Consider the following 16,529-nt stretch of genomic DNA (forward strand, 5'->3'; position numbering starts at 1 on the left):
AACTCTTCATCTTGGGGTTATAGGTTCAAGCCCCACATTGGGTGTAGCGAGAGATTACTTAAAAACAAAATCTTAAAGTAAAATAAAAAAGGCATGAAATATCTAAGACTAAACTTAAGGAACATGCAAACCTAAATGAAAAGCACAAAATTCTAGTAAAGGACATTGGTCAATAAATACAGTAATTCTTTGTTTTTAGACCAGAAAACTCAGTATTGTAATGACTGCAATTTTCCCTAAATTAGCCTATAAATGTAATGCAATACCAATCAAAAGCCATTATTATTGTTTATTTAATTGAAAAAACAAATCTTGGGGGGACCTGGGTAGCTCAGTAGGTTAAAAGCATCTGCCTTCGGCTCAGGTCATGATCCCAGAGTCCTGGGATCAAGTCTCACATGGAGCTCCCTGCTTGGGGGGGGGGGGGGGGAGTCTGCTTCCCCTTCTCTTTCTGCCCCTCCTCCCTGCTTATGCTCCCTTCCTCTCTCTTGCTCTCAAAATAAGTAAATCTTTTTTAAAAATGTGAAAGGATTAAAAAAAAAAAGAATGAAAAAACAAATCTTGGGACCAAAATGTGAGAAATTCCTAGAAATTTTTGAAAAGGATTAATGAGAAGAGATGAATAAGGGAGGGCAAGAGAGAAGGAGAGCCTAGTCCCATCAAATTATAAACCTAACTACTGTAATTAAGGCAGACTAGTGGTAGCACAGAAAAACCAAGTCAGAAAGAGACCCAACAGGTAACAATTCATAACCACAAGGAAAAGAGGAATTATTCAACTATTAACTAAATCTCTTATTTACAATTGGAATTCATTTTGATGTGAAGAATGTGGTAAGGATCCATCTTTACCTTTTTCCAAATGGCAAAATGTAAAAATTACACATTAATAGTCTAGAAGAAAACAGGATTGAACATTTTTATAAACTTAAAATAGGAGTAAGCTTTCATTTTAAAATTAAATTTTAAATTTTATGACTTGTTATATGTCCAAGATTTTAAAGTTTATGGAGTCAAACTGGTATACTGCTTCTGAGTCTCCTATCTATACTTTAACATATATTATCAATGTGAGATTATAAAATGGTCTTATATTTCTTTTTAATAGCTTTATTGAGTTGTGATTTACATCCACAAAATCACTCCTAAAGTGCAGTTGTGTCCCCCCACCCTTTTTTTTTGTATATTCAGAGCTGTGCAACTGTTACTACCACCTAATTAAAGAACATTTGCATTGCTCCACAAAGAAAATGTGTACCTGTTAGTCACTCCTCATTGCTCCCTCTCTCCAGCCCCTGGCAACTATTAACCTACTTTATCTATTTGCCTGGACATTTCATATCAATAGAATCATATAATATGTAGCCTTTTGTGCCTGATTTTTTTCACTTAGCATTTTTTCCCAAGGTTCATCCACACTGAAACATATAGCAGTACTTCATTTCTTTTTATGTCAGAATATTCCATGTAAAAATGCCGAATTTTACTTATCAGTTGATGGACATTAAGGTTGTTTCTACTTTTTGGCCTTGATGAACAATGATGCTATGAACATCTGTGCACAAGTGTGTCTGTATTTGTTTCTAACTAAATTTTTAATACATCAGGAATATATTGACAGAGGAATCTATTTCTTTTCCTTCCAAAACCAATTCTATGCAAGATTTCATACAATTATAGAAACAATAAGTAAATTGTAATAAGTATAACTGGCTCATGAGAAATGTATCCATCTACTGCAGTGAGCCTAACTTGCAGTTGTATTAGAGAAGAGCCAGCATCCAGCATACCGTGGACTTACTATTAGCCAACGCTACAGAAGTCCGTTAAAGGAGCATCTACTATACTGCTGGTCCCATATTGATTTCCATTCTAATTGCTCTATTAATCCTGATTACTCAGGTCCTTTTATTTGTTGAATTAGTCCTTTTCATTGTGCTGCGTTTCCTCAGATGTTTGGTGACAGACTGTGGACTTATCTCTACTTGGATAATTTGCTGATGTGGGGATGGCTGTGATGGGCAGTAGCTTATTGCTCTGCCTTTAACTCTTCCCAGCAGGCATGGAAATGCTAATAAGCAAATCCCCAAAATGGTGCTTCTGGTTCTTCTTTTTCTCCTTTCACCTAATAAAATAATGAATTACTTTACAGATCATGTGTGCATTCTGTAAAAATTCCTATTTCCTCATGTCCTCCTATAGTTTCACGGATGCCAGTCAATGTATCAAATGTCCTTGGAAGTGCTACATCTCTGTAAGTTAACTGTTGATTGGTGTCTGCATAAATGCTCACTTTTCCAGGTTCATGTATAACATCATGGTTCTGCTAACTTTATAGTAGGGAAATTTGTCTTTCCCTATTCTAGTACAGTATAAACACCAGAAAGTTTTGTTTTTCAAAGATTTACTAGGACTCTTTGTGGAGAAAAACTTTTTATACACACTTAGTGCTTAGGAAAACAAAATGTTCAGAAATGTTTAAACTACCAAGAATTAATTCTCCTAACTCTCCAGAAAAAGCCCTTTATAACAATTTGATAGGGCCGCCTGGGTGGCTCAGTCAGTTGGGCACCTGACTCTTGGTTTCCACTTATGTTGTGGGATCAAGCCCCAGGTTAGGCTCCGTGCTCAATGGGGGAGAGTCTGGTTCCCCTCTCCCTCTGCCCTTCTGCAGCTCTAAAATAAACAAATCTTTTTAAACATTTAAAAAAGGGGATCCCTGGATGGCGAAGCGGTTTGGCGCCTGCCTTTGGCCCAGGGCGCGATCCTGGAGACCCGGGATCAAATCCCATGTCAGGTTCCCGGTGCATGGAGCCTGCTTCTCCCTCTGCCTATGTCCCTGCCTCTTTCTCTCTCTGTGACTATCATAAATAAATTTTTAAAAAAATTTTTAAATAAACATTTAAAAAAAAAACTTGATATCTTTCCAGCTATGACCCATACAAATGCACATGCACACATATACTTATCCTACATGTATGCATCTATCTCTTAACAAAATGGCATCATTCTGTTTTGCAACTTGCTTTTTTCCCTTTATATAGACAGCTTTCAGTTTCAAAATATAGCCTGAAGTTTTTTCTTTAACAGCTTTGTAGTGTTCTATAGCCTGGATGTGCTGTAACTTATACTTCCAGAGAAACTGGAAGTTTCTTTTTGGTTGTCTCCAGTTTTTTACTACCAGGAGAATACTCTAAGCCATACTGTCTTCCAAAACCGTTTACATCAGCTTACTCATGGGGCAGATTTTGACAAGAAAATGTTTTTAAAGTATGATGTAAAAGCTGGAAGCCATAAAGACAGATAACTTTCACAATGAAGAGGGATCCCTGGGTGGCGCAGCGGTTTGGCGCCTGCCTTTGGCCCAGGGCGCGATCCTGGAGACCCGGGATCGAATCCCATGTCGGGCTCCCGGTGCATGGAGCCTGCTTGTGTCTCTGCCTCTCTCTCTCTCTCCCTCTCTCTCTCTCTCTCTCTCTGTGTGTGTGACTATCATAAATAAATAAAAATTAAAAAAAAAAAACAAAAAAAACAATGAAGAACTGATTTCCTTTAAGCAAAATTCCTCCATACAAAGTCCAGGTACTTTTACCTTTGGGAAAGGAAAACCTTAAAATTCTTATGATATTTATTATAATTAAACTTTAACATTTCAGAATGATGCCAAGATCCAGGAAGGTAGGAATCAGTGCTCACTGCTTACGACTAGCATTACAATGCCTGGCATATTAAAAATTCCCATAATCAAATAAAATATAAATAACCCAAAAGAAAAACAGGCAAAGGAATTTTATATACAAACAAAAGATGAAAACAAAAACAAAAAATGGCCAATAACACAGAAAAGGATGTTCAAATGTTCAAATTTTAAACTTAAAAATGCAAATCAACAAAAACAAAACGCAAATTAAAACAACTCTTGGGGCACACCTGGGTGTCTCAGTCAGTTAGGCATCTGACTCTTGATTTTGGCTCAGGTCATGATCTCAGTGTTGTGGGATGGAGCCCCACATCAGGCCGGAGTCCATGCTCATAGAGGAGTTTGCTTGAGGTACTCGCTGTCACTGTCTTTCTGCCTCTCCCCCGTCCCCCACCTAGCAAATACAGCTCTCGCAAATAAATAAAATCTTTAAAAAACAAACTCTCATGATCTAGAATTTAACAAGTGTAAACTGGTTCAACTTTTTGGAGGGTAAGGTCACAATTTTCTTTAAGCGTGTTCTTTCACCATCAATTCCCCTACTACAAATTTACATTAAAAAGTATGCAGAAATAATTTCATTGCACCATCATTTATAGAAGGAAACAAATGGAAGCAACACAAATGTCTATTAACCGGTACTTAAATTATGGAACATCTACATCATACAGCAATATAGAAGGCTTCCGAGAAAGTCTAACTGCTTTAAGGGATATCCATGTGTGGAAGGAAAAAACAGGACTCTTCTAGAAAAGATAATGGACAGCAATTGTGGGCTGGAGGTTGGGGGGAGAATAAAGGAAGAGTGCATACCAGAAAGGCAGATTGATAGCTGCTCATCATCCACTGGAGAGGCTTTCTGACTGTTCTTCCCACTTCCTGCTTGATTTTCTAGTTTGAGTCCACTGCATGTCAGAGGAGCCTCCAGTGGACTTTTACAGTAAGGGTGGTCCAGCAACTTAGAACTAAGAATGTTCTGCTTGAGAGATCCATCCTCATCCATCTGGCATGAGCTCTCATTCTGAACAGTCTTTTCAGACACAGGCCCATCTACACTACTCACAGATTGATCTGCCCCACACACTGACAGTTTTACTCTGTCATCACTGACAGTACTTGTCCGATTTTCCTGACCCAGAGTCATGACTTCTCTTTCGGTTTCCGAGATAAACACGTTACCAGAATGATGTTCTGGTAAGGGGATGTCATGAATCAGCTCTGTACACTCCCACTTAGGAGAGGAACAGGGGGAGTGGTCCCAGGTATATGTGGCACTGCCATTCTGTTGGTCAGGGAAGGTTTCATCTAAACTAAGCTCCTTGCCCAAGAAAGGGCTTCCTTTAGTGTGGCCATCAGGCAAATGAGAGTTCTTTCCCTTCACCACAGCATTGCTGTCCATATCTGGAAAGTACGGTTGATGCTGACAAGAAGGGTCTTTAGGTTCTGGGGAAGGGAATGGGCTGCAATTGCCACCCTCACCGTTTTCCCTAAGGGTCTCTTGATGGTCCCCAGTGACCTGCACCCAGCTTCGCTGGGCTTTTTTTAGCTTGCAAACTTTGCTTTTTGTTCTGAAGTGCTGGGATCTGAGAATCCTGTACCGAAATCTAATCATGGATAATTTCTCATACATCATAAAAGGAGATACTTTTATTCTTCTATGTTGGTTAAGTTGAAACTTTTTTGGAATTAGGGGTCCCCCATTCCTGTGGTGCTCCAGACCTTGGTAGCAGCCATAACAAAAGCGCTTTCTCTTATGGTTGCTCAAGGTGACCACAATTGTGCCACTCTCACCTGGACTTTGGCTCTCCCCATTGAACTTCATAGGAAAGTCAGAAGCTTGTGGCTCTGTCCTAGGTCGGTGACCATTGGCCTGACCTAAAACATTATTTGCTGGTAAGTCAGCAACAGCCTTCAAGATACTTTTCTCTCCACAGTATTCATGGTCAGAGTTCTTTGCTGATGGCAGCAGCCTCTCTGCTTGGAGTCTCAGGAGGGTCCTTGAGGACGAAATGAAGTGTTTAGAGTTTTTCCTTTTCACTTTAGTGGACAAAGTACCAACATTTTGAGCAGCCACACTGGACTTTGTCTTAGCAAAAAAAGGTGCATCCTGGATCCACGTGTTCTGGATTTGAAGGGCCTTCTTTCTGCACTGAAAATGCCTCAACTGTCTGCTGCAAGTAACTGGCCTTCCCAATTTGGCTTTCAGAATGCACAAATGTTGGTGAAAGCAGAACTTCTTAAAACCTCCAAACCCTGTATTCCATTTCTCAGAAAAGGCTAAATGGATTCCTTTCCTCCATAGAATTTTCTTCTGCTTTTTCATTTTTCTGATTCATAATGAGATCTTGATGCAGCTGTGAAGAAGAGAAAGAAAAGTTACACTTCTACTGTAAAAATACGGTCATAAGGATATAATCATAGCAACAGAAGATGCAGAATTCAAAGAAAAAAAAGGGCATATGAAGTTCAATTTGGACTATCAGACATAATGAAATCCTTACCTGATCAAGGTTTTCCCCATAGTAAAAACTGGAAACATGAATACTCTCACATGACCCCATTTGGTATAGCTGCCTCTGACAGAAATAAATTTCAAGAATCATTTCCATCAACTTTTGATGGAGTAAATAAAGCAAGGTAGGGAAAGCAGAAGAGAATCTTTAATTACTGGCAGTACTTCTCATTAGCTAAATGACTTTAACTAAGTCACCCAAATTCTGTGTTCTCATTTATAAACTGAAGGATGGGGAAGGGAGGGGGAACCACAAAGCATTTAAGACTGATTCCATAGCAAAACACTTTGTTCCATACATCAAAGTTTAGAAAGGGCAGGTACTTTTTGCTGTGAATAGACATCCAGAAGCAGATATTCCATAAATGCATGCAGTATCAGTATTTCAAGAGAAGATCAGCCTCCTCTTTGTCAGTCAGTCAAAAACTTTGAGTGACTACGCAGGGATGAGTGTCTATTAGGTGCTTTCACACAGTTAGGGTTCTGGCTCTCAAGTGAATAGAAGTAAAAAAGCACACCTGTGTGCGCGTGCATACACGAACCCTGGGAACACAGTTATTAGGAATGGTAGCTGAAAATGACAATCAAAACCAAACAATTTCCCCTACAATTTAATAAGATCTAGTATTACTGGGCAGCCCCGGTGGCCCCAGCGGTTTAGCACCACCTTCAGCCCAGGGCCTGATCCTGGAGACCCGAGATCGAGTCCCACGTCGGGCTCCCTGCATGGAGTCTGCTCCTTCCTCTGCCGGTGTTTCTGCCTCTCTCCCTCTGTGTTTCTCATGAATAAATAAATAAAATCTTTAAAAAAAAAAAAAAAGATCTAGTATTACTGAAGTCTCTTCAGCATAGAAAGAAAAAATGCCAGCTGCTAAAGGCAGGACAGAAGAAAAACTAGACTATGAATCAAAGAAACAGTACTCTACTTTCAGCTTGCTAGTAAGTTATTAAGAAAAGTTGTACTACCTTTCTGTGCATCAGTTTTCTCGGGGGGGAGGGGGAGAACTGAGCAACATTTATCCCAGTTCCCTCTCCAAATCCCATTAAGATGACAGAAATGGGATTTTAAGAAAGGCAAAAACTCTCAAAGACAGAATTAAAAAGGAGACAAGAACAATACAATTTTGAAAGAAAACCTATAACTGAATGATCACAGACTTAGCAGGCCAAGAGAGTGAAAAATCTAAAGCAGCAGGAGGAGAGGCCCAGAAGCAAGTCAGAGGACCTCAGAAAAGCTCAGGAACTGAAAGCAACAATACCCATGAAGGGCAAGATTAGAAGGAGCTCAAGAAGGGACGGACTGGTTTAAAGTCTGAATAAGAAGCAGTTAGACAGGGCATCCCTGGGTGGCTCAGCAGTTTAGCCTTCGGCCCAGGGCATGATCCTGGAGTCCCGGGATCAAGTCCCATGTCAGGCTCCCTGCATGAAGCCTGATTCTCCCTCTGCCTGTCTCTGAATAAATTCTGAGTCTCTGAATAAATAAAATCTTTAAAAAAAAAAAAAAGAAGAAGAAGAAGAAGAAGAAGCAGTTAGACCCCACCATGCGCAGTCTCTTTATCCTGACAGTTTTACTTTCTGGGGAGGACAAACCAGGATAGTCAGGCACATCATGTACTACAGGGGGCAGGGTTACAACAGGATATAGGACTTTATACAGTGAATTCCTTCCCCAGCCCCTTTCCCCATTTAGCTCCCAGAACAGAGGTTATAAGCCCCAAGGAGATTAACCCTGAGGCACAGATAATGATATTTGGGGATGCTTCAACTAAACAGGCCTCAACAATTACAGTGTACCCCAAAGTTTAAAAAGCAGTGAGACTGCCAAATCCCTCCCCAACTCCATACAGCAGGAATTTGCCCCTCCACTCCCCAAGTCTGTAAGTTTATTTTTCAAAAAGGGTTAAAACTGAAGCTCTGCAGCCACAGGGATCCCAGGCATAATATCAACATAGAATAATACACTGAATATAAGAACCCCAACACTTTCCCACTCATATCTCAGAACCCTGGTAGTGTGCCTTGTGCATTCAAGTAGGAGATTAGAAGATTCTTCTCTGGATAATCTGATTAGTCCACCAAACAATACATAAATACAGATATCCCCCCTGACTGGCCCACAATGGGCCACAGTGCACCACAAAGTTGTGCACCACAGGTCCCATCACATGCTCAGAATTTCCAAGCAACCTCTTAGTGGTTATTCTTTAAAATAATAGGATAACAAAGATTCACCAGACTTCTAAGGCTTGAAAAGTAGACCAGAACAAAGAGATTGTAGAAGTTTTAGCGTTTATTTAGAGAAGTCATTTTGAAAAAACGAAGGGGAAAGGGGAAGGGGAGTTATTGGTTAATGGCTACCGAGTTTCAGTTTAAGATGAGAAAGGTTCTGAAGATGGATTATGGCCATGGTTGCACAACAATGAAAATGTATTAATGCAACTGCACACAAAAACGATTAAAATGGTAAAAGTTATGCTACGGATATTTTACCACACAAAAAAAACAAGAGGAAAAAAAAAAGAAACTAACACTATCTACAAAGAAAAATAAACATCGGGATCCCTGGATGGCGCAGCGGTTTAGCTCCTGCCTTCTGTCCAGGGCGTGATCCTGGTATCCCAGGATCGAGTCCTACATCGGGCTCCCTGCATGGAGCCTGCTTCTCCCTCTGCCTGGGTCTCTGCCACTCTCTCTGTGTCTCTTGTGAATAAATAAGATCTTGAAAGAAAAACAAAACATCCACTGGGGGAGAGACAAAGAATAAACTGATATATTTTTTAAGGCACAATCAAAAACAACAAAGTGACCTTGGAAATTTAAAACAGAATTGAGGGGGATCCCTGGGTGGCTCAGCGGTTTAGTGCCTGCCTTCAGCCCAGGGCATGATCTTGGAGCCCCGGGATTGCGTCCCGCATCGGGCTCCCTGCATGGAGCCTGCTTCTCTCTCTGCCTCTCTCTCTGTGTCTCTCATGAATAAATAAATAAAATAGAACGGAAAAACTCAATAGAAAGTAAACGGCTGGGACACCTGGATGGCTCAGTCAGCTAAGTGTCCTTTTCAGCTCAGCTCTTTGGATCAAGTCCCGAGTCAGGTTTGTCCCTCCCTCTCCCTCTGCTTTCTCTTTCTCTTTCTCTCTCTCTCTCACACACACACACAAACAAATACATCATTAGATAAATAATTTTTTCTTTTTTCTTTTTTTTGGGAAAAGGCAGAGGGGTATGCCCAGGTGACCATCAGTTGAGCGACCGACTTGATTTCATCCTAGGTCACAATCTCACAGTGGTGAGATCGAGCCCCACATCAAGCTCTATGCTCAGTGGGGAGTCTGCTTGATTCTTTCTTTCCCTCTCCCTCTGCCCCTGCCCACACCCCTGCTGCATGTGCTCTCTCTAAATCAATCAATCTTAAAAACAAAACCAAAAAAAAAAAAAAAAGCCTGATGGAAAAATGGGAAAAAGGCATAAGGAGAGAATTCACAAAGATTTTTAAGTAGCCCTTAAACATAAGATGTTAACTTTACTCAAAAAAATTTAAAAAAGGGGGATCCCTGGGTGGCGCAGCAGTTTGGCGCCTGCCTTTGGCCCAGGGCGTGATCCTGGAGACCTGGTGCATGGAGCCTGCTTCTCCCTCTGCCTGTATCTCTGCCTCTGTGTGTGTGTGTGTGTGTGTGACTATCATAAATAAATAAAAATTTAAAAATAAAATAAAATAAAAAAATAAAAAGGGCAGGAGTGGGGGTGGGGAGATGTACAAAATGGATAGAGGAGGTCAAAAGGTACAAACTTCCAGTTATAAAGTAAGTCATGGAGATGTACAGCAGGGTAATACTTAGTAATGCTGTACTGTATATTTTAAAGTTGCTAAGAAAGTAAATCTTAAAAATCCTCATCACAAGAAAAAAAACTTTACTACCATGTATGGTGGTGGATATTAACTAGACTTATTACAGTGATGATTTTGCAATGTATATAAATAGCAAATCATGTTTTACAAGTGAAACGGACATAATGCTAGATGTTAGTTACACCTCAATAAAAACACCAGCAAAAATTATGACCATATATTCTGTTGGTGGGAGGAAAGAAACTTCCATACTTTGCTGGTAGGAATACAAACTAATAAAATCCTTTTGGAAGGGAATTTGGTGTTACCTAACAAAACCAGATAAGTATTTGCCTTTTATTTTATTTGTAAAGATTTTTGTTTTATTTATTCATGAGAGACACAGAGAGAGAGAGGCAGAGACACAGGCAGAGGGAGAAGCAGGCTCCATGCAGGGAGCCCGACGTGGGACTCTATCCAGGGTCTCCAGGATCACGCTCTGGGCTGAAGCCGGCACTAAACGGCTGAGCCACCGGGCTGCCCAAGTATTTGCCTTTTAATCCAGCAACCCCACTTTTAGTAATTTATCAAGCTACACCTCCAATAATAGTGAAAAGACATAATACAAGGTTATTCACTGCAACACTGTAATTGCAAAATACTGAAAACCCACAAGAACAGAAGTTGAATAAAGTATGGTTCTTCCATACAATGAGTGAAGCTATAAAAGAGTAAAGAGTAAACTGGCTGGCTCAGTTGGTAGACATGCAACTCTTGATCTTGGGATTGTGAGTTCAAGCCTCACACGGGGTGTAAAGATTACTTTGAAAAAAAGAATAAAGATGAACTCTATGAACTAACATAGAATGATTTCCAGGTTAGGTGAAAAAAGTAAAGTTCAAATAAGTACTGATAGTATGCCACCATGATAGTGGCACACAGATACCAACTGCAAGCTCAGAGAGTTCACAAAACCACCCTCAGGTTTGATAATTTGCGAGGACTCACAGAACTCATCACTATTATATTCACAGTTATGGTTTATTAAAGTTAAAGAACATGGATTAAAATCAGCCAAGTGGAGAACCACACAGGGCAGAGTCCAAGGGAAGTAACAAATGTGGCGCTTCCACTTGTCCTCTCACCATGGAGTCAGGACAGCTTTACCCTCATGACAATAGTGTGTGACAATACTACCAATCAGGAAGGCCCACCTGAACCTTGGTATCCAGAGTTTTTACTGGAGTTTTTAGGCGTAACTGATGGCCCACATGACTGAGTTCAGTCTTTTAGCTACTCTAGAAGTCCATGGATACCAAAGTCATTTCCCTAAATCATACCATTGGTCTCTCCAGCATGGACAACCCCCAAACTCAATCATGCTGTCCATTAGACTATTGGTGATCCAGGGCTCCCCGGCAAAATCTGTTAGACTGCTGGTGATCCAAGGCCCTCAAGCAAATATGGACATTCTAATCAGACATGACATTCCAAGGGCTTAGAGACTACCTCCCAGAAGCCAAGGATAAAGGCTTTCTTTTGGGGCAAGGTTAAATTCTTTATCAAGCAACCACCTTTCATAAAGAAAAAAATAAGAAAACATGTATCTGCCCTTTTGTGCACCCCCCAAAGACAAAACAAAATAAAAATACAAACATGAAGAGGATAAACCAGAAACTAATAAGACTAGTAACAGAAGGCATGGTTGATGTGAATGGGATGAAAAGAATGAGGAAAAGGAAAATGGTAGAGGTATGAGAGAGGAATGGCACTTCTCTACGCCTTTTTGTAAAGTTCTGACTTTAACAACCACGTTAATGCTTCATATACTTAAAAAATATACAAATAAGATCAACCAGAATGCAAAAAGGAATCTAAATTGAAATACAAACAACAAATAAACCTAACTATATGACAAATACATAACTACATTGAAAATATAGGAAAAAATTAGCCAAATTTTAGAAATATTTTGACTGTACAGGACCAGAATCAAAAGAACTGTATACAAACACTGTCCTTTAGCTAGCAATTTATCTTCACAGAGCAATGAGTTAATCTTGAAACTACTTTGTTGGGATCCCTGGGTGCCTGCCTTCAGCTCAGGCTGTGGTCCTGGAGTCCCAGGATCAAGTCCCGCATTGGGCCCCCTGTATGGGGCTTGCTTCTTCCTCTGCTGGTCTCTGCCTCTCTCTCTCCCCCCTCCCCACTGTGTCTCTCATGAATGAATAAATAAAATCTTCGGAAAGGAAGGAAAGGAAGGGAAATAAGGGAAAGAAAGAAAAGAAGGAAAGAAAGACCACTTTGTAAATATTCTATTTTATTTTTATTTCTTTTTAATTAAGTAGGCTCCATACCCCTATGGGGCTTGAATTCACAACCCTGAGATCAAGGGTCGCACAGTTTACCACCTGAGCCAACCAGGTGCCCCAACTTTGTAACTATCCTAAAGTTGAGTAAATAGGTAAATACGTTATAGATAATTAGAGCTTGATTTCTCTCCATTGGGCAGCCTAGGTGGCTCAGCGGTTTATGGCCCGCCTTCAGCCCAGGGCATGATCCTGGAGACCTGGGATTGAGTCCCGTGGTGGGCTCCCTGAATGAAGACTGCTTCTCCCTCTGCCTGTGGTCTCTCTCTGCCTCTCTCTGTGTCTCTCATGAATAAATACATAAAAAAAATCTTAAAAAAAAAAAAAAAAGATCTCTCACCATTGATGAAAGGTGTTACAAATAATGAACAGAGTGAGACAGGTTTGAATCTATGACAGAATGAAATCAGAAGTATCGTACAGAAAAATAAAGTATCGTACAGACTCAAGGTTTTATATACACATATACACATGTATATTTATTTCCTAGCTCTGTCCACTTAGCCTAGAAGCAATAACATCCCAGTAGGAATGGGTACTCCTAGCACTCAGATCTTGGTTTCTAAATATTATTCTCCACTTTAAAGAATGGCTAGTTGCAGAGCTGGGACAGAGGAAATAGATGAGCCTGGAGTTGGGACAGAGGAAATAAATGAGCCTGGAGTATCATTATAATGCCAGAAAGTAAAAAAAGTGTTAAAGAAATAATGACATATCAAAAGGACATAGGAGCCAACTTGAAGAGACTCATAATGGCCAAAAACTCAGCAACTGTATCTATAAGGACAGTAAAAGACTATAACTCAAGAATAAAAGAAATACCCTAAGTTTGTAATAACATAACTGACTAAATAAATGAGAAGGGACAGCACTTCCTTACACAGAATTTCAACTTAATAAAGGAAGAATGGAATCAGAAAAGTTACAATGTTAAAATTTGCAGCTCAGAAACAACTGACTCAGGCAAGAAAATCAGATGCAAAAATACAGTGACAAGATACACACACAGTCTCAAAATATCTTCCACAAGATACTTAAAATAACAAAGGAAAAATTGCACCTCTCAATGGAAAGGCCTGGCAAACATCACCTTAACCCAGTGATTGAAGTTAACATCACTACTAATAAGACAGGACGTCGGGATCCCTGGGTGGCGCAGCAGTTTGGCGCCTGCCTTTGGCCCAGGGCGCGATCCTGGAGATCCGGGATCGAATCCCACATCGGGCTCCCGGTGCATGGAGCCTGCTTCTCCCTCTGCCTGTGTCTCTGCCTCTCTCTCTCTCTCTCTCTGTGACTATCATAAATAAAAAAAAAAAAAAAAAAAAAAAAAAAAAACTTTAATAAATGAAATAGACCTATACCAAGGCATATCAACTATGAAATTTCAGAACACTGGAGGCAAAAAATAACCTCCTACAAGCTTTTGTGGGGGATGGGGAGTGATGAGTTGGAAGTAATGACATATATATGTCATTATAGTGTGTGTATGTGTGTACACATACACTATATATAAAATAGAAATATATAGATTCTGGTCCAAGATGGTGACCAAGTAAGATCCTGAACTCACCTTCTCCAGAGACAAACGAAATCTGCACTGATTATAGAGCAATATCTCCTCAATAAGAACTAAAGGCTGACTGAAGATCTTTTGCACAACAAAAGGAGAACCTAAGACAAATGGAGACAAGGTAACAAGGAGAACCCCCTACTCCAACAGGGTGGGAAGAGATAGTACAAGAGACCAGGAGCAGATTCAGCTGCCCAGGGGCAGAAAAAAAAAAAAAAAAAAAAAAAAAACAAAAAAAAAAAAACACCACAGTTTAAAAGAGAAACCAATAAATAAAAGATCCAGCCCTAGAACCATGGCAAACATTGGGGAAGCTGCTGGAACTCTCGGAGGCTGGCTTACACTTCCATGGTCTCTCTCTATCATAAATAAATAAAAATTAAAAAAAAAAAAAAAGAACAAGAAACAGAACTACAAAAATAATCAGAAAACAATTTTTAAAATGGCAATAAACACACACTTACCAATAATAATTTTTAAATTTTTTTTATTTATTTATTATAGTCACACAGAGAGAGAGAGAGGCAGAGACATAGGCAGAGGGAGAAGCAGGCTCCATGCACCGGGAGCCCGACGTGGGATTCGATCCTGGGTCTCCAGGATCGCGACCTGGGCCAAAGGCAGGCGCTAAACCACTGCACCACCCAGGAATCCCCCAATAATAATTTTAAATGTAAATGGTCTAAAATGCTTTAAACAAGACACAAAATGGCAGAATCAAAAAAACAAGCCCCATCTATATGCTGCCTACAGCAGACTCATTTCTGACTGAAAGACACATACAGGAGCACCTGGGTGACTCAGTTGGTTAGGTGTCCAACTCCTGATTTCAGCTCCGGTCATGATCTCGGGGTTGAGGGATCATGACCCAGGGAGGGCTCAGCACTCAGTGAGGAATCTGGTTGAGATTCTTTCCCCCTCACTCTGCTCCTCTCCCCATTCTGTCTCTCAAATAAATAAATAAAATCTTCTATTTAAAAAAAATACAGGGCGCTTGGGTGGTTCCCTGGAAACGAGTCCCATGTCAGGCTACCTGCTTGGTGGGGAGTCTGCTTCTCCCTCTGCCCCTCCCCCCACTCTTGCTTTCTAAAATAAATAAAATCTTAAAAAAAAAAAAAAAAAAAGACATATACAGGGGTGCCTGGGTGGCTCAGTCAGTTAAGCAACTGACTCTTTTTTTTTTTTTTTAAAGATTTTTATTTATTTATTCATGAGAGACACAGAGAGAGAGGCAGAGACACAGGCAGAGAGAGAAGCAGGCTCCGTGCAGGGAGCCTGATGTGGGACTCGATCTGGGGACTCCAGGATCATACCCTGGGCCAAAGGCAGGCGTCAAACCACTGAGCCACCCAGGGATTCCCAGCAACTGACTCTTGATTTCAGTACAGGTCATAATCTCAGGGTTGGCAGATCAAGCCCCACATCGGGCTCTGTGCTCAGAGCAGAGTCTGCTTGAGATTCTCTCTCTCTTCCTCTCTCTCACCTTCTGCTGCTCCTCCTATTCATGCTTTCTCTCAAATAAAAATCTCTTAAAAAATAAAAATAAGACATATACAGAGTGAAACTGAAGGGATGGAAAAAGATATTCAATGCAAATAAAGTGGGAAGAGAAAAAAAAAAACAGGGTAGCAACACTTATATCAGACAAAATAGATGTTAAAACAGACTGTAGAGGCGCCTGGGTGGCTTAGTCAGTTAAGCATTTGCCTTTGGCTCAGGTTATGATCCCAGGGTCCTGGGATGGAGCCCTGCATTGGGCTCCCTTCTCAGTGGGGAGCCTGCTTCTGCTCTCTCTGCTGCTCCCCCTGCCTGTGCTCTCTCTCTCAAATAAATATCTTAAAAAAAAAAAAAAAACCCTAAAAACAAAGACTGTAACAAGAGACAAAGAAGGGCATCACATAATGATAACCATCAGTTGAAACAAGAGAATAAAACAATTGTAATTATATGTATCCAATATTGGATGCCCCTAAATACAAAAAGCAAATATTAACAGACATAAAGGGAGAAATGGACAGAAATGTAGTAACAGGAGACTTTAATACTCCCTCTTAACATTAATGGATAGATCATCATTACCCTGATACCAAAACCAGACAAAGACACCTCAAAAAGAACACTACAGGCCAATAACCCTGATGATCATAGATGCAAAAATCCTCAACAAAATATTAGTACACTGACTTCAAGAAGGGGGGTGCCTGGGTGGTTCAGTTGAATATCCTGAGCTGAAATTAGGTCCTGGTCTCATGGGTTGTGAGATGGAGCCCTGTTCATGGACAGGCTCCATCAGGTTCCTGGACCAGGCTCCATGTTCAGCAGGAGTCTGCAGGATATTCTCTCCCTCTGTGCCCTTTCCCCCACTTGTGTGCATGTGCACTCTCTCTCAAATAAATAATTAAACAAATAATATTTAAAAATAAGAATATGATAAAAATGTCATTAAGCATGATCAACCAGAACAGGTTCTGGGGAGGCAAGGATGGTTCCCATATTTGTAAATCAATCAATATGCTATACCTCTTTAGCAAAATGAAGGATAAAAATATGAT

At 40.3% G+C, this 16,529-nt stretch overlaps 1 protein-coding gene across 8 annotated transcripts in view; it reads right to left on the reverse strand.

Annotated features, from left to right (window-relative positions):
* SENP5 (SUMO specific peptidase 5) overlaps window positions 1–16,529 on the reverse strand; it is a 54,283-nt gene that overhangs the window by 22,703 nt on the left and 15,051 nt on the right. For 7 of the 8 annotated variants that reach the window (XR_005989824.1, XR_005989825.1, XM_041768481.1 and 4 more), the window contains exon 2: window positions 4,514–6,054. Coding sequence is in view for 6 of the 8 variants with exons in the window: in XM_041768481.1 (XP_041624415.1) it covers window positions 4,514–6,023 (1,510 nt within the window). In the remaining 2 variants the exon portion in view is untranslated. The remainder of the gene's footprint in view (window positions 1–4,513; window positions 6,055–16,529) is intronic. The other variant, XM_041768510.1, reaches the window with a different exon arrangement.

Source organism: Vulpes lagopus, chromosome 1, assembly GCF_018345385.1.
Source record: "Vulpes lagopus strain Blue_001 chromosome 1, ASM1834538v1, whole genome shotgun sequence".
Taxonomy (NCBI): Eukaryota; Metazoa; Chordata; class Mammalia; order Carnivora; family Canidae; genus Vulpes; species Vulpes lagopus.